This window comes from Elephantulus edwardii, unplaced genomic scaffold, assembly GCF_000299155.1.
Source record: "Elephantulus edwardii isolate Elephantulus edwardi_28Jun2011 unplaced genomic scaffold, EleEdw1.0 scaffold00064, whole genome shotgun sequence".
In the NCBI taxonomy this organism is placed as follows: domain Eukaryota; kingdom Metazoa; phylum Chordata; class Mammalia; order Macroscelidea; family Macroscelididae; genus Elephantulus; species Elephantulus edwardii.
In genome coordinates, this window is record NW_006399814.1 from 8,392,373 (window position 1) to 8,410,356 (window position 17,984).

General features: G+C 51.3%; 1 protein-coding gene across 1 annotated transcript in view; it reads right to left on the reverse strand.

Moving 5' to 3' along the window:
* Positions 1-5,746: 5,746 nt before the first annotated feature.
* ARHGAP8 (Rho GTPase activating protein 8) overlaps positions 5,747-17,984 on the reverse strand; it is a 51,883-nt gene continuing 39,645 nt past the window's right edge. Inside the window, exons 7-12 of the mRNA XM_006888130.1 lie at positions 17,316-17,426; positions 8,963-9,036; positions 8,592-8,669; positions 7,705-7,833; positions 7,463-7,566; positions 5,747-6,070 (exon numbers count right to left, since the gene is read on the reverse strand). Coding sequence (XP_006888192.1) covers positions 5,747-6,070; positions 7,463-7,566; positions 7,705-7,833; positions 8,592-8,669; positions 8,963-9,036; positions 17,316-17,426 — 820 coding nt within the window. The remainder of the gene's footprint in view (positions 6,071-7,462; positions 7,567-7,704; positions 7,834-8,591; positions 8,670-8,962; positions 9,037-17,315; positions 17,427-17,984) is intronic.

The following is a 17,984-nucleotide window of genomic DNA, read 5'->3' on the forward strand; positions in this document are numbered from 1 at the left end:
TGTTGGGCACCAAGGAGCCGACCGTGACCCTATGGATGACAGATGACAACTTGGCCCTCCTGGGGGCATCCTGCTCTGTCCTACAGGGTCACGGTGAGCCAGGATTGACTGCGTGGTGCTGACACATCCAGGTGTGGGACAGCAACTCCAGCCAGGACTGCCAATGTTGAACTCCACCTTCCCACTGCTGGTGGTGACCCCAGAGTTCACCGCTGTAAACCAGAAGTGGGGTGCCCCTACTAGCACCTCCACTGACAGCAGCCTGATTCATTCTCCCTCTTTCTTTGAACTTTTCATTGTGATTTGGGTGAAAGTTTAGAGAGCAAATGGATTTCAACAATTCATTGCCCTCCCCCTCCCCCACTGCCACAGCGCTCTTCTCACGCCCTCCCTGTGTATATCATTTCCACCCGTTCACCTTCCCAGCCTCTTCCTGCCTTCTCCCCTCCTCCCTGGGCACACACCGTACTTTGATCTCATGCAGTTGGTTGGTTAAGGTGTGTTGACCTCCCTGGTGTCACTGCTGATGACAGGCTGGAAGGGTGACCCCACAGGGCCCCCCAGTCCTGGCTGCTTTGAGAGTGGACCGGCTACTTGGATCACTGCAGACTTTTCTGGACACGCTCCGGTCATTCCAAGTGGACATCACCTCCAAGTGCCTAATCTCTGAGGTCACTTTAAATTGTGGTCTTTTCTGCAAAAGTGGCTAATTGGGCCATTGACTCAGCTAAGGAGACCCTCACAGTTCTTTCAGCCCCACCCCATTGGGGGGTTTGTTCTTTCTGGTGTACAGGAGTTTACACAGTCCACGCCTGCCCCAATCATACCCGCACGTCTGCCCCACATCAGTTACCGTGCACATCCCGTCTGATTATCCATCATTCCGCTCTGTCTTCCCTCCACCCATCACAATAAGTGGTCGTGGTCCACCAGTTAATTTTAAGAAGAAATTTGCACATGCAGACAACACTTTATGTGGTGACCATATCCACGAGCCCTCAGGACCTGGCACTCTGACACAAGACCCTGGTGCATGCTCCTGGGACAGCTGTCTCCTCAGGGACAATGGAGGGACAGCTGGGTCACCCCTTAGGGTCAGAAAATTTGAAACATATTTCTCGAGCACGTCTGGCTGTGAGCCTGCTGCATATTGCACGAGGCGAGGCTTATTAGTGTCGTTAATACGGCCATTCATGGGCGCTGAAGGGAGTCATCATTTTTATTTCGTATTTTCTAGCTTTTCTGGTGCCAGAATTGGAGGCCTCAGGGCAGGGCCATTCGGAGTTGAGTTCTGGGGGAATCCCATCCTGAGGGAGGGATACAGATGCTGGGGAATCTTCCAGGCAGGAGCGGGGCTGGAGTGCAGGCCCCTGGTCAGGGCGAGGGTGGTCACTCTGCCTGGACGTGTCTGCTCAGAACTGGAGGGTTATTTAAAAAAACAAAAGGACATAAATAAAAAAGAAAAGAAACAAGACCACTCGTCAAGAGGCACAAGAGCAATCAGAGTGTTTCAGATGAGCTGAGAGGGACGGAGGGCTGGAGCCTGAAGAGGCAGGCAGAGGGGACAGGTCCTGTGGCTTCTGACCCCACAGTGGTGCTGGGGGAAGCACAGGCCTGGTGACCGGCGTCCATAAAGCTTTCTATTGCTGGGTGTTGGTCAGTCGATTCTGAGTCATAGTGACCCTGTGGAACAGCAGACCTGCCCACTGGCTCCCCCTGTACGCCTGCGCGCCTTTTCCACCGAGGAGCAGCTCACAGGTTCAAACCACTTCAACTGAGCCACGACGGAGCCTAGTCACAACATCTAAAGCCAGAACCAACAAAGGACGCGATGGATGGAGACGTGAGGAGGAAATGAAGGTCAGCTGGGGAACTACAGAGAGGAATCGGGGAGTGTGCCCTGAAGAGGGGGGTATGAGAAACAGGGAGAGAGTGACTGTGACAGGGAGGGATGGGCAGCGGGACTTCATCAGTATCTAAGGAGAACTCTGGCTACTTCTTCCAAGACCCACTTGTTCATTCTCCAACAGTCCATGGTGCATTAATATTCACTGCCAACATCACAATTCAAAGGCCTCACTTCTTCTTTGGTCTTCCTCAGTCATCATCCAATTTTCAATGCAGACGAGGCGATGGGAGATGCCATGACTCAGCTCAGGTGCACCTTAGTCTTTAAGCTGACAGCATTGCTCCTGAGGACTTGGAAGAGATCCTGATTTTCCCAGTGTAACGTATCTTTTGATTTCTTTTTTTAAAATATTTATTTTATTTTATTTTATTATTTTTGTGTGCATGTACCGTCAAATCGGATCTGACTGGTACAGGAGGAGATTGCCCCTCCTTTCTCGGCAGAGCATCTGGTGGATTCAAACCGTGCACCTCTGGGATTGTAGTTGCAGCTTCTTGCCACTAGGCCACCAGAGCTCCCCTGTCTTTTGATTTCTTGACTGCTGCTACCATGCATGTTGGTTATAGATATAAGGAAAATGAAATCATGGACAACTTCAATCTTTTCTCCATCTATTGTGATGTTGCCTATTGGGCCAGTGGTGAGGGTTTTTGTTTTCTCAGTGTTGAGATGTAATAGGCTATAGCTAGGTTGAAGGCTATATAGTTTTTTATCTTCTGCAGCAAGTTCTTCAAGTCTCTTTCTGCAAGCTAGGTTGTCTTATCTGCATAATATAGGTTGTTGATGAAGTTTTCTCCAAACCTAATGCCACATCTTCATAGAGTCTAATGTCTCAAATTATTTGCTCCATATACAGATTAACTTGAAGAGGATGTAAGCAAGTTTCTCCTTGGAGGCTAGGATTTTGAAGCTCCAGCTCACATACTTTGGGCATGTGGCCAGGAAGCCATGTGATGTGCCCTGAAGAAGGACACCATTCTTGGAAGGGTGGAGGGACAGCACAGGAGAGGAAAACCCCGGATGAGATGAACTGATACAGTGACTGGGGCAATGGGGTAGGTGTGTTGGAGTCAGTGAGACTGACTCAGGACAGGGCAGGCTTCAGAGCTGTTGTACACAGGGTCGCCCTGAGTCACGGGCGACTAGCCAGCACAAAGCAACAACAACATATAGACTGAATGGGTATGGAGAAAGGATACAGCTCTGACACACACTTTTTATTTTAAACCATGTAGCGTCCCCTTTTTTCTGTTCAAACGCATGTCTTTTGGTTTATGTGCAAGTTCCCCGTGAGCTCAATCAAGTCTTCTGAAATGTCCACTCTTTCCAATAAGAAACAGAAAATGATCAATGCTGTGTCGATTCACACTGCTGAATCTCTGCCTCACTCGGGTAAGCATCTTGCTGATGTCTCTACTCTCCCCTCATTCCATTGCCTCGTCTGGATGCAGCTCTGGGCTCTGGCAGACCCCCCTCAAGGCACTGCTGCAATAATTTTCAATTGTCTTCAGGACCACTTTCCTTGTACATGATGCTAAGTCTAGTTATTTCTGCACTGAAACACCTTTCATTGCATGGACACGAATACAGACCTCTTCCAAGCAGGTGGCCAGGTAGCTGTCTCCCAGATTTGTTAGCACAGGTGAGCAAACTTGTCCAGCCTGCGTCTGTCTGCTGACGTGTCTCAGCAGGTCTTCTGCCTGTAACTGCGGTCGGCCTGGACTTCTTCCTGCAGGAGCATCGGCTGGTGAGCACGTGCTGTCTCCTGAATGGGGGAGGCAGCGTGGGGCCTAGTTCACAGGAACTTGCTGCCCACCCACAGGCAGCACCCCTCTGGCGGGGTGAATCCGGCAGCGGTTTTAAGGGAGATGCACAGTTTCCTCTCACACGACTTGCCCCGTTGTTGGAGGGTCAGCTATGAGTCAGCTCCGATACGACGAGAATGAGTTTGTTTCTATGTTGAACTGGGAGATCATGAACCGATTCTTTCTGCCCCAGTGACTCTGCAGATTCCTTCCATGTCTTACGGTGCTTCCTGCTGCGTCCAGTGCTTCCCCCACAAAATCCTTTGGTGTCATTCGGGGCTTGAATTGTCCATCCTCTGCATTCTCCCAGCAGAGACATTCTGACCATGTCCTTCCCTCTTGGTTTTCTTACCCCAGGTCTTAGCACATTTCATTGTAAAATTTTGCTTTATTTGCTGCCTTTAAAAATATTCTGCCCAGCTCTTTATATCATCATCTTCAATTCACTTTAGCTTCTCTAATTTAAGGGCACATTTTAGAACCTCTCCTGACATTCATGTTGGTCTTTTACCTCCCTTCTCCTTTCTTATCTGTTTAATAACCCTTTTATAATGGAAACGTCGTGTAACGTAGAAAGCTGGAGGTTCAAATCCACCAGCTACTTCTGAGAGAAAGGTACAAAGTCTCATTAATATTTGTAGTTTTGGAAATGATTCAGAATTGACCTTATGGCAGTGAAGGCTTTGGAGTATTTTCATGAGGGAAAAAAAATATTTTCAACTAGCCAAGTGAACTCAGTTTAGATGATCCCAATTTTGTTGGCAACATCCAAAGCATCATAATCAGGAACAAGTGGAACATAGGCCTTCTCCCCGTCAGGCCTGATCAAGGTGTCGACCTTGGCGACATCAACGTCATAGAGCTTCTTTACAGCTTGTTTAATTTGGTGCTTGTTGGCCTTGACATCCACAATGAACACAAGAGTGTTGTTATCTTCTACCTTCTTCATAGCTGACTCAGTGGTCAGGGGAAATTTGATGATGGCAAAGTAGTCAAGCTTGTTTCTCCTGGGGCGCTCTTCCAGGGGGTATTTGGGCTGCCGTCGGAGTCTCAGCGTCTTAGGCCGCCAGAAGGTGGGTGACGTGCAGATCTTTTTTTTTTTGGCTGTGGATGCCCTTCAGGACACCTTCTTGGCCTTTAATGCCTTTGCTTTGGCTTCAGTTTTGGGAGGGGCAGGGGCTTCCTTCTTCACTTTCCACACCATCTTCGTAGAAACTGGCAGAGGTTTTTGTTTTTTTATTTGATTTTATAATGGTACCCAAGCCTGTGGCCATGGGTATCGAGTCTGTGCCAACCTCGAGTGTCTGTAGGAGAGAGGTGAGCTGCCCCTCAGGGTTTCCCAGGCTGTGCAGGAGAGGACCAGCGCATCTGCAGAGGGACTGGTGGGTTATGCCTCTGCCCTTTCAGTTAACAGCTGAGCACTTAGCCATGAAGCCACTAGACCCCTCATACACTGTGGTTTCTGTTTGTTTAGAAAACCCTGGCTAATAAAGGTCCCTCTCCATGCACCCCCTTTGGCAAAGAGTGTTGCTATGCCCTCTGGCTCTGAGCTTGGCTCTGTGGCTCGCTTTATTATCTTGGGAACAGACATGGGTGCACTAGTGCCATGCCCAGTGTCTGCGCCCACTCCGCCCACTGGAAGGACAACGGCAGGACCCAGGAGCTGGGCTTGATGGTGCCCACCTCCCACCAGGCACATGACTGTGTCCTGGCCAGAGGAGGAGAGAGGTACTCTCAGTCCATACAGTGTCCAGGGAATGTCTGTTCTCTGTCCCAGGGTCTGGGTGGCTGGTGACACCCAATGCCAGCAGTAGCTGCGAGCACCAGACAGCAATTCCCACTTCCAAGGAGGTATTGTGGGGTGATGGGCTGGTGCCCTGGACAAGAACAAGGGAGGAGGGCAGAGGATGAGAACCACATCTCTCCCGCTGTCAAGTTCTGGGTACATTTAATGCCAGGGTGTTGTCACAGCTGGCAAGTTGATGATGCACATGAAACGGACACAGACTGGCCTTGAACGTGGCTCTTCCTGCTAGAGGTGACTCTCGGCTGCAGGCAGGGGACATGGAGGCACCACAGGCCTAGAGAGTCTGGCCGAGGACCCATCTCCAGCGCACCCTGGGGGGGATGGAGCTGCCAGGCTGTCCGGCTTTGCAGAGCTGGGTGTGTGCTCCACAGGTGCCTCGTGGGCACTGAAGACCATCTCATAGTACTCGATGAGCAGCTCTGTGAACAGGTTCAAGGGCACGAGGGCACCCAGGGAGGACACCCCCTGGGAGGGCCAGATGAGATTCAGCCCGAACACACAGGCGAGGTTTGAGCTGCTCATTTTGTTAAAGATGCTCTCCCGGGACACCTGGGGGAACAGGTGAGAAAGGTAAACTTGACGCACTGGGAGCCCCGACTCTCTGTGCAGCAGGAACAGCCCAGCCTGGACCCCCAACCTGCACAGCCATCTGTGTGGCCCCACCCACTCTGCCTCAGTTTCCCCATCTGTGACAAGAAGGGACTCAGTGCCCTCAGAAGGTCTCCTCTGGCTCTGACCTTCCCTGGTCTGCCTTTTGGGGTTCCCTCAATCCCCTACTCAGAGTGGAGGTCTGCTACAGTGGGGAATGTGGCTTGAGGCTTCACCCAGAAGGGGCCTGGCCGTCTCACCCTGCTGAACCACTAGCAGAGGGCGCTGGGGGCCCCCGCGTGGGAGGAGAGCGCCTGGGACAGGGAGTCCTGTGATGTGGTGACCACTGGGTTTGGGGTCAGGAGAGGAGCCTGCTCTCTGCTCAGATACCCCAAAAGCACATTTCTATGTGTGTGAGTGGACACAGGTGTGCATGAGTGAGGAAATATGTGCAAATGCGTAAGAGTGTGTGTGCATGAGTGCATGTGAGGGAGCATGCATGAGTCGTGTGTGTGAGCGATGAGTGTGAGTGCACATTACTGTACACGAGCGCGTGTGTGTGTGCATGTGATTTCAGGAGTGGTTACATGTATGCATGCACGTGTGTCGGTGAGTGTGCGTAAGAAAATGTGCATACGAGGGTGCCTGTGAGTAGAAATCTGTGTGTAAGTGGACATGATGGTACAAATGTGTGTGTGAACATATACGTAGGGGTATATGTGACTGAATGATCATGTGAGTGTGTGCACACGTGCGTGTGGTGGGGAGTGGCCGTCAGGGAAGGGGCTCTGCAGCTGGCACCTCCTGTTCTCCAAGCAGTTCCTTCCTGGGTCACCTCAATGGTGGCTGGGATACACTGTCAGGGGCAGGACTCCCCATGAACTGTCAAGTGTAAAGTGCTGTGCGCACATGCAAAGCACATCCCCGTGAGCTGTGAAGCACTGCATGGCTGTAACCAAGGGCACAGGCTCCAGGCTCTGTGTGTGCGCGACCTTGACTATGGCCATGATTATAGCGGTGACTGAGGGCACAGGCTCGAGGCTCAGAGCGCAGCCACGACTGAAGGCACAGGCTAGAGGCTCTGGGCGTGCGACCTTGACTATGGCCATGATCGTGGTCATGACCGACCCAGAGCACGGCCACGACTGAGGGCGCAGGGTCCAGGCTTAGAGCATGGCCACAACTGAAGTTGCAAGCTCCCGGCTCTGTGTGTGTGACCTTGACTATGGCCATGATCATGGCGGTGACTGAGGCGCAGGCTCCGTGCTCCGTGCGTGTGTCATGGCCGTGACTGGGGGCACAGGCTCCCGGTTCTGTGCATGTGGCCTGGCTGAGCTGTCACCTGCCACTCACCGCGTGCAGGAAGTCCATGAGGTAGCTGAGAACCACGTAGTTGTGCTCAGGGAGGTGACGCAGGACCCACCGGCAGTGACTGATGCGCAGGCTGCTCTCCACACCTGCAGGGACACGGACAGCGTGCAGTGCGCATGCCTGGGTCCTGGAGCCCCACCTGCTGCCCTGCGTGGCCCCCCCCCCCCCCCCCAGCTCTCGGGTCACCCCTGGAACCCCGGCCCTTCCCAGGGCCAGGCCCTCACTAGTGATGCCAAGGATCTGCTCGTAGGCCTCAAAGGTCAGCAGCGGCTGCGGCAGCTCCCGGAGGAAGGTCTTCAGGATCACTGCCGGAATGTGGATGTCCCCGTAGTCGTCAAAATTCACGGGCTTCCCTGCACACAGGGACAGCCGGATGGATATGTGAATGGGGGACACGGCCCCCGAGCATTCGCAGGAGGGACGGCCTTCTGGGAAGCCGTGTGTGGACAGGTAGAAAGCCAGAGTAGGCATCTGTGTCCATGTCTGTCCACGCTGGGCCCCACACAGTGGGCTTGCACAAAGTCTCCCCTCGGGCTACTCAGCAGCCTAGCAGCCACCCCCACCCCTCATTACCCCAGCTCCAAGCTACCCCATCCCTGAGCTGCCCTGACCCTGTGCTGGCCCCAGCCCCTCACTGCCCCAACCCCTCACTTCCTGGCCCTACACTGTCCCAGCTCTGCCCAGCCCTGCACTACTCCTGGCCCCTCACTGCCCCAGCCCCGCACTTCCTGGCCCTACATTGTCCCAGTTCTGAGCTGCCCCAGCCCTGCACTACTCTCGGCCGCTCACTGCCCCAGCCCAAAGCTGCCCCTTCCCCCAGTGACTCACTGCCCCAGTCCTGCACTTCTCCCAGCCCCTCACTGCCCTGGCCTTGAGCTGCCCCAGCCCTGCACTGCCGCGGCCCATAGCTGCACCCCCAGTCCCTCACGGCCCTGGCCCTGCACTACTCCTGGCCCCTCCCAGACCTGGCCTGGAGTTACCGCACCCTGCACTACTCTGGCTCTTCACTCCCCCGGTCCTGCACTGACCCACCCTGAGGCTCTGAGCAGACCACAGGGCTGGGCACACTGGCCTGGTGGGGGTGCAAAGCAGCCCTCAGGGACAGGCTCACCCTGGTTGTAGAGTTTCTGGATCTCTCGCACCACCTGCACGCTGGCCGACCTCCGGAACAGACCCTCCGTTCGGAGCCCTGCAGGGAAGAAACTCCAGGCACCTCACAGGTCCTCCCCATTGTCTTCCAGAACCTTCTCTCCTGGACAGCAGGTAAGCACTCTAGATCTGATGAGCTTCCCACTCCTCATTCTGGCCAAAGCCTCTGGGTGGCATAAACAGTGGATACTCCAGGGGGCTAACCCCATGGTTAAAGATTCGAATCCACCCAGGACTCAAGCCATAGTTACTCCAGGGCCTGCCCAGGGCATTGCCACCCGGGCCCCTCCTGGCTGGTGTCCCTCCCCGCCCCCGCTCCTGAAGGCACCTCACCTTTCTCTCTCAGGTACGTGACTGTGAGTCGCAGAACGGGGGGGATGAGCTCGCCTTTGTTTTTGTCCTTGAGGCTGAGAGGAGAGGAAAGGGGGTTCTCAGCTGGCACATGCACGGTCCTCAGGAGTGACGAGACCTGGCCTCACCAGACACACAGCCCCCAAGGTGTCGGGGCAGAGCACAAGCGTCTCACAGGGTTCCCGAGGCTGACCCATGGGAGCCTCGCCTCGTCTTCCTCCCCCAGGGCGGTTGGTGGGTTTGAATCACCCACTTTCCAGCTAGCAGCCCATTGCATAACCCACTGTCCTGCCAGGTCTGCTCCACCCTCCTGAGAAAACACAAGACTGAGATTCTGGACAGAGATGAGCCCAGGTCAGTGGGCGCGGCAGGGAGGGGGCTTTAGTGGCAAGAAGAGAGGCAGAGTTAGCGAGAGAGGACACACCGGCCTCTGAGAGCCCCAGTAGACACGTGAGGCCTGCGGGGCTCAGGGGAGAGCAGGGAGGTTTCACAGAGCCCTTGTCTGAGCTGGGTTTTGAGGGATGAGTAGGAGTCTGCTAGCGGACAGAGGCCGGGACATGTACAGGGGAAGCTCGGGGTGAGGTCTGACGGGAGGCAGCACGACCATCGCGTGCTCGGAAAGCTGGGACTAGAAATGCCACGTGGTGCAGCAATCTCACTACTCCGTGCATATCCCAGAGAATGAGAGAGGCCACACGAGCAGAGACAGGCATGCCCGTGTCCAGTGCAGCAAAGACCGAAATGACCCAAGTATCAGTGGGTGAATGGATAAACCATGTGCATCCACAATGGAGTACTATGCAACCCTAAAACGCAATCAAGAAGTCACAAAGTGCTACATAACACGATGCATCTGGAAGGCATTGTGCTAAGTGAAAAAAGCCAGGCACAAAAGGACGGTTATGGTACGTTACCACGTCCCATCGTGTCAGAACAGAGCCACAGCTGACCCTCCAGGGGCGTTTCAGAGGCAGGACACTGCACCGGAGCTGACCGCCCATCCTCTTCCCAGAGAGGAGCCACTGGATGCACACCGTGTGGCTCTGGGTGGGCAGCACCTCCTGACCACTACCTGCCGGTGCTCGTGAAATACGGTGGAAAACTACTATCATATGGTGGCCTAGCGGCAAGAAGCTGCACTGCAATCCCAAAGGTACACAGTTCGAATCCACCAGATGCTCCGCTGGAGAAGGAGGGACAATTCCCTCCTGTGCCAGTTGGATCTCATTCAATGGCACACAACAAGAAAATAAATAAAAACAAACAAACCCAACAAAACCTACTATCATAAAAAGTTAGCAGAGAGTGAAGTATCTCAGTCACAAAAGGACAAATACTGCATGGTGCCACTGTTGTAAGAGAGGACTGACCTCGGGGTTGGGGGGAGACTGAGAAAGATGGGTTCAATAATGTATACTGCATTGAAACAGATGAGGGAGAAAACTGTTTAAATGGGATATGTGATTAGGTATTATTGTCATGACAGGAGTCCAGAATGAAGGCTGCATAGTGGAGTGGACCTGGGGGCAGGGATTGTAAAACAATGAAAGAATTTTTCTTTTACTTTTCTAAGAGGATAGTGTACTGGGGTGGGGGGAGGGTTGGGAGGGGAGAAAAGTGCAACAATAAATGAATGGAAATCCAAAGTCTCTGTAAATTTTCATTGAAATTAATAATTTTTTAAAAAAGTCAGCAGAAGGTTTATACACAGTTACCAGGTGGAGGAGGAGGAGGGGGAGTAGATATTAACAGAGAAGTTAGTGAAGGGAAAGTTAATACACATTTTGGATTTTGTGGGGTTTTTCTGGTTCACTCAGAAGATAATGTACATTTTGATCAGACGTTGTAATTAGTACGTCAGTGCTGTCACACTGGAATGGACTCCTCACTGGCCCTTGTTGGGTTTCAAAGGCTGTAAATCACACAGGAGGAGTCACCCATGTTTCTCCATTGATGGATTTGGGCCAGGGGGGCACGGTCTTTGGGTTAGAACCTCCCCTCCCGCCAGACTGTACTCTCAGAGCGTCCTGTTAATGACCTTACCATTTGTAATTAATGTTATAAAACAAAATGCATTTGAATGATCGAATGGGAAACCAGCATGATTTATAAACTTTCAAAAACAAAACCAACTGAGAGGCAAAACTGTGATCGAGGTGATCTGGGTCATGAAGACCCTCAGGTGGGGTCCCGAGGCTGTACCTCTTTACAGGAAGACACCGCTCAGGGTTCTCTTGTGGACGTGAACCTGTGGCCTTCCAGTTAGCAGTGCAATGCATAACACACCAGGCCACCAAAGCCCATTTAGAAATGCTGGTTGTTGTTGTTGTTAAGTGATGTCGAGTCGTAGACGACCCATAGCAACTTTATGAACAAAAGACCTGAACTCTTGTATAACTTTTATCATTTCTCCAAGTTCATAGGGTTTCCAGAGGCAAACAATTTCAGAAGCGTATGTGTAAAGATTCGCTGGAGAAGTTCAATATCAGCAGTGAAAACCAGGCCAGGTGCTGACTGTGGGACAGACCACCAACTTCTCATATGCAAATTCAAGCTGAAGTTGAGGAAAATTAAGTCCATGGGAACCAAGATTTGACCTTAAGTCTGTCCCACTCGAATTCAAAAACCATCTCAGGAACAGGTTTGAGGCCTTGAGCACCAATGAGCGTAGACCAAATGAGCTCTGGGAGGATATCAAGAAAATCGTCCATGAAGAATGCAAAAGATCATTACAAAGGCTAAAGAAAAAGAAAAGACCAACATGGATGTCAGATGAGAATCTGAGTATTGCATTAGAGTGACGAGAAGTCAAAGCTAAAGGAAGAAATCAAGCCATCAACGAGCTGAACAGAAAATTTCACAAGGCAGCTCAGGACAACAAAGCAAGATACTATAATGAAATGTGCAGGGAGCTGAAGTCAGAAAATCAAAAGGGCCGGACTCGCTCAGCGTTTCTTAAGCTGAAGGAGCTGAAAAACAAATTCAAGCCACAGGTGGCAATACTTAAAGATAGTTTGGGTAGAATGTTGAATGATCCAGGAAGTACAAGAGAAGATGGAAGGAATACACAGAGTCACTGCATCAGAAGAAATTGGCTGACATAAAGGAATTTAAGGAAATGACATATGAGCAAAAACCTATGGTGATGAAGGAGGAAGTTCAAGTTGCTCTGAAGGAATTGGCAAAAAACAAGGCTCCAGGAGTTGACAGCATACCAACTGATTTATTTCAACAAACAGACGCTGCCCTGATGTGCTCACTAAGTTGTGCCAGGAAATCTGGAGAACACCCAGCTGACCAACTGACTGGAAGAGATCAATATTTATTCCCATTCCAAAGAAAGGTGACCCAACAGAGTGTGGAAATTATCGAACAATATCATTAATATCACATGCAAGCAAGATTCTGCTGAAAATTATCCAAAAACGTTTGGAACAATATGTCAACAAAGAATTGCCAGATGTGCAGGCTGGATTTAGAAGAGGTCGTAGTACTAGGGATATTATAGCTAATGTTAGATGGATCTTGGCAGAAAGCAGAGAATACCAGAAGAATATGTATCTGTGCTTCCTTGACTATGCAAAGGCTTTTGATTGTGTGGATCACAACAAGCTGTGGCTGACTCTGAGAAGAATGGGAATCACAGAACATTTGATTGTGCTAATGCGAAACCTATACTTGGACCAAGAGGCAGTCGTCAGAACAGAGCAGGGAGACACTGGATGGTTCAAAATCAAGAAATACATTAAGGATGTATTTTGTCTCCATACCTTTTCAATCTGTATGCAGAACAGATCATCTGAGATGCTGGGCTGTACGAGGAGGAATGCGGCATCAGGATTGGTGGAACAATCATCAACAACCTGCATTATGCAGATGACACAACCCTGCTTGCTGAAACTGAGGAGGACCTGAAGCACTTGCTGCAGAAGGTCAAGGACTGCAGTCTTCAATATGGATTGAAGCTCAATATCAAGAAAACAAAGATTCTCACAACTGGGCCAATTGGCAGCATCAGTATGGATAGTGAAGAGATTGAGATAGTTAACAGTTTTTAGTTTACTTGGTTTCACAGTCAACACTCTTGGTAACAGCAGCCAGGAAATCAGGAGACAAATTGCATTGGGAAAGTCAGCTGTGAGGGACCTCTCAAGAGTACTGAAGTGCAACGATGTCAGGCTGGAGACTAAGGTGCACCTGATCCGGGCTATAGTCTTTGTAATAACATGCTATGCATCGGAGAGTTAGACAGTGAATAGGGATGATAGAAAGAGAATCGATGCCTTTGAGCTGTGGTGCTGGAGAAGAGTGCTGAATATAGCATGCACTGCCAGGAGAACAAACAGGTTTGTCCTGGAGAGGGTGAAGCCAGAATGTTCCCAGGAGTCAAGGATTCTGAAGCTTTGTCTGACATACTTTGTGCATGCTGCAAGGAGGGGTCCTTGGAGAGGGACATCATGTTTGGGAGAGTGGAGGGACGGTGTAGGAGAGGAAGACCCTCGATGAGATGGATCGATTCTGTGAGTGGAGTGGTCGGAATGAATGTGTTTGAGACAGCGAGGTTGGCACAGGATAGAACGGCATTTAGGGCTCTTGTACATAAGGTCGCTATGAGTCACAAACGACTTGATGGCAAATAACAACAACAATAAAAACATGCCACTCCTTCTTCCAAGCTTATTTTAATCGGGGAGCTCCACCAAACACTGTCCACCATGGGTAACCATTATCGCATATGAGATATCAGTGTCACAGTGTTCAGCATCACAGCAACCACGAGTTATCTCTGTATAGCAATGCACAGACCAGTGCTGTACCACTGAGAAGAATGTTTGGCAAAAAACAATTAAAACCAGGTCTAAGGGCCACAGATTAAAACCTCCCACCTTTGGCTTGGTAGCATTGCTTTCTGTGCCGTAGCCCAACCGAGCTCTCTCTATGCTGTTGTTTGTTGTTAAGTGCCTTGGAGTCGTAGATGACTCAGCGACCCTATGAATGAAAGACCTGAACACTTGTATAACCTTCATCATTTCCCCAAGTTCATAGAGTTTCTGAAGGCAAGCTCTTTCGGAAGTGGATGCCACGCTTGCTTCCAGGAAATGCTGCACCGGATGTTAATTCAGTTGTCACCAAGGGCCAAGAGTAACCCGGGAGCCATCCCATCAGGATTGCAAGCTGTGCAGTCAGCCTGTGACACACAAATGACAACTGCTTCTGCTAAAAGTAAGGACTTGACGCACTTCCTGAAGAAGGTCAAAGACTACAGCCTTCGATACGGATTGCATCTCAACATCAAGAAAAGTAATCCCCTCACCGCTGGACCAATAGCCAACATTTTGAGAGAGGAAGTAAAGACTGAAGTTGTCAGTTATTTCATCTACTTGGATCCACGGGTTGTTTAACTCCCATGGTTACAGCAGTCAAGAATCAAAAGACATTCTACTTTGGGGCAAACCTGCTGTCGAGGACCTCGCCAAAGTGGTTGCTAAGGAGCACGGGTGTCACCTTGAGAACTCCTTGTATCATTATGAACAATGAAAACCATCATCAGAACGAAGAAGAAAGAACAGACCATGCATTCTGTTTTCATGGAACAAAAGCGTAATAATAACCGTATCAAGGGGCCCTAAGGTCCTAGCTGCTGTCCCTGGAAGGCGCTCTGGTGGTAGTGCTGTGCTGTCAGGTCATAAATGACCCATAGTTGGCTTCCAGTGGGTTTTCAGAGGCAGTGAGTCTCAGCGGAGGAGACTGCCCACCCTTCTCCCATGGAGCAGCTGGTGCCTCTGAGGTTGCAGCACAGCTTATCATCACTAGCCAACTGGCGGTGTAGTACCAACCTAAAGGTCAGCAGTTCAAATCCACCAGCTGCTCTGAGGAAGAAAGGGATTGTCTCCTTAGAAACCCACTGCAGGGTCGCTGTGAGTCGGAATCAACCCAGCAGCAATGGGTGGGGTGGGTTTGGCCTTGGAGCTAAACTTGACACAAAATGTTTCACGGAAAACAGCCCTAAACCATCCTGCTGGGGTCCTGACCATGGTGGGCCCAGATGGAAATGAGCTTGGTCAATTCCCTTGGCTGCCTTCTTAACAGACACTGGTTGCCAGGCCTTTCTTCTGTGGCACGGCTGGGTGGGTTAGAACCACGAGCCTTTATTGATAAGCAGAGGAGTGCAGACCATTTGAACTACCCATTAGTTCCTTCCTTTTGTCACAGGAGCTCCTGGTTGCTCAGCTCCCCATTTCTATAGAACCTTGGGGCCACCACATGTGTGCGTGTACACGTATGTGCATGTGTGTGTACATGTATGTGCACAGTCAGAGACTGACAGTGTGCCGGGATGGCAGGGACACACACAAGCCTCACAGGTGTGCCGACCATCCCCATCTGTGAGGAGTCAACCTAGGAGTCTTCCTGGTGGAGGAGGCTCTGACGCAGGACTGTCAGCCCCGTGGCACAGAGGAGAGCTGGGCAGGGCTTCTCTCCAGTAGCAGAGAAAGAAACTGCAGTGAGAAGTCAAAGCACTGGTCCAACTCCTCAAACCTAGAAAGTTCCAGATCTTAGATGTGATATCCTCTCACTCCCCCACCCTAAGCAGACCTCTTTCTCTCTCCATGACCCCTCACCTGCCTGGATAGGGCGATGATGACAGCCACACACGTCTGCATCCCCTTCCACAGGCGGTGTGAACAAGCGAGCTCTCTGATGTGAGCTTCTCCCTTGGTACATTAAATAAGGTGTGTGTGTGTGTGTGTGTGTGTGTGTGTGTGAGAGAGAGAGAGAGAGAGAGAGAGAAGAGAGAGAGAGAAGAGAGAGAGAGAGCGAGCGAGTGAGCGAGCTTTCCAACTGAGCTCAGCAAAATGACATTTGTGAACAGGACCCGGCTGTGAATTTTAATGACCTCCATTTATTCAGAGCCCAAACAAGTTACATATTTGGGGTTTTATAACGCAACAGCATAAAATATTCATTTAAAGAGGCGATCACACTTGAGAGGATTATCTCTCAAAGTAGCACAGAGAATCTTTTTTTATAGGTTGCACGATGTTACTCAGTTTGCTAAAAACACAGTGAATGGATCTTGTTGTTATGTACTCTAGAGTCAGAACTGACCCATAGTTTTACCCTCTGGGGGGTTTTCAGGGGCAATTAATTGCACAGGAGGGGATTGCCCACCTTCACCCTGTGGAGCCTTGAACCACATGCCTTTAGGATTGCAGCCCAGGTTCTTGCCGCTATAGTCTATTGTCATCCCTCATGAATGGTGAATGGATTTTGACAATTATACTTGGCCCTGCAACAGGCAGATAAGGTAACAATTAAAGCCAAAACACTTTAATGCATGTCTTGCTTCCTTTTTTAAGCTCTTTTTTCTCCCTTTCTGCTATTATTTGTGTAAAGTGTTGTTGCAAGGTGAACTAAGTTTCCATTCATTCAGGCACATTTAGTTCTGTGACATCAATTACAATACTCACAGTGCAGCCACTCTTCCCACTTCCTCCCTGTGAGTCTTGTTTCCACTAACCCTTCTGGCCTTTAGTTAGCAGCCTACATTTAACCTGTTAACCTGGCACCAGCAGAATAACGGGACAGGAGGCCCCAAAGGCCCTGCTAGAGCCCCCAGGTTCAGAAACAGATGGAGGAAATGCCAGTCCACGGAAGGAGCCAAGCTCACACTGAAATCGTCACAACCAGGGAGGGCGAGATGGTCATTCCATCAGGGCTGCAGCCACACCAGAAGCCAAAGTCTGAGAGCAGTGGCCACGAGGGGCAGCCTTAGAAACCAGGAGAGTCACCAGTCCCAGAATGGCCGGGAAGCCCTGGGTGGCTAGCCTGGCTCTGTTCTCACCAGCGTGCCACCCCACATACACACAAGGGCCGGACAGTGCAGATGGGCCCCTGGAGAAGGGGGGAGGACCTCCCCCAGGTGTACTGGGGGGCAGCATCCTGGGCGTGCACTGGGGTCTTTCTCCCACATTCCCAAAGGTCTTACAAAGTGATACATGCTGGTGTGGTAACCAGTTGAGGAGCGTGGGCACTCCCACGTCCAAGGTCAGAGCGAGTCACTGATCATTGGCCCAAGGTTCAGAGGACACTCCATGACAAAGCTGAGAGCTGGTCAGGTGCCCTCCATTCATGGCACATGGACACACACACACACACACACACACACACACAAACACTGGCAGAAGCAGCCTCGTCCACCCACTGGGGCTACAGTCGTCCTCTAGGTTTGTGTGGCTGCAGTGGACACATCCTCTGAGGACACTTCCCTGGACACAGACAGAAGCCACCACATCCGAGGATGCAGCAATGGTCGCTTCTGGGGTTCACTTACTATTGCAGGCTGACGCCGAACTGCTGGGTGGGCAGGGGCGGCCGTGGGGGCGGGGTCTTGGTGGGCGGGGGCAGGGTGCCCCGGTGCAGGTTCCAGAGCAGCTCGTCATACCTGTGGACACACAGCGGTGGGCGCTCACTGCAGGGCCACGGGCCCACCTCACATGCACGTGCACACACATATGTGCACAGTACACACACACTCAGGGTTGTGCAGCCCCCATCCTGGGTCTGTGCACCGACAGAGGGCAGCCTGATGCCCGGCCCCACTGCCGTCACTGTGAGCTGCCACCAAGTTGGCCAGGACCCTCATCACCTCATGAGGAATAGAAACAAGTGAGGTCAGGTCCAGGCTACGCAGGGCAGGTCACGATCTGTCACAGGAGCACATACACACGTGGGGGAACAGAGGGCCAGGGAAGAGAAAGGATACACTGATGGGGAGGGGGCACCTCCTTTAAGAAAAAATAACCTCCATTCAGTGGGTCACCCCAATCTGTGATGTCCATTAGTCTGTGAAGGTGGGGATCTAGAGTAACCTCCATTCAGTGGGTCACCCCAATCTGTGATGTCCATTAGCCTGTGAAGGTGGGGATCTAGAGGATGGGGGGGTCATGAGATGGTGGGGTTCATAAGGATGGTGGGAGTCATAAAGATGGTGGGAGTCAAG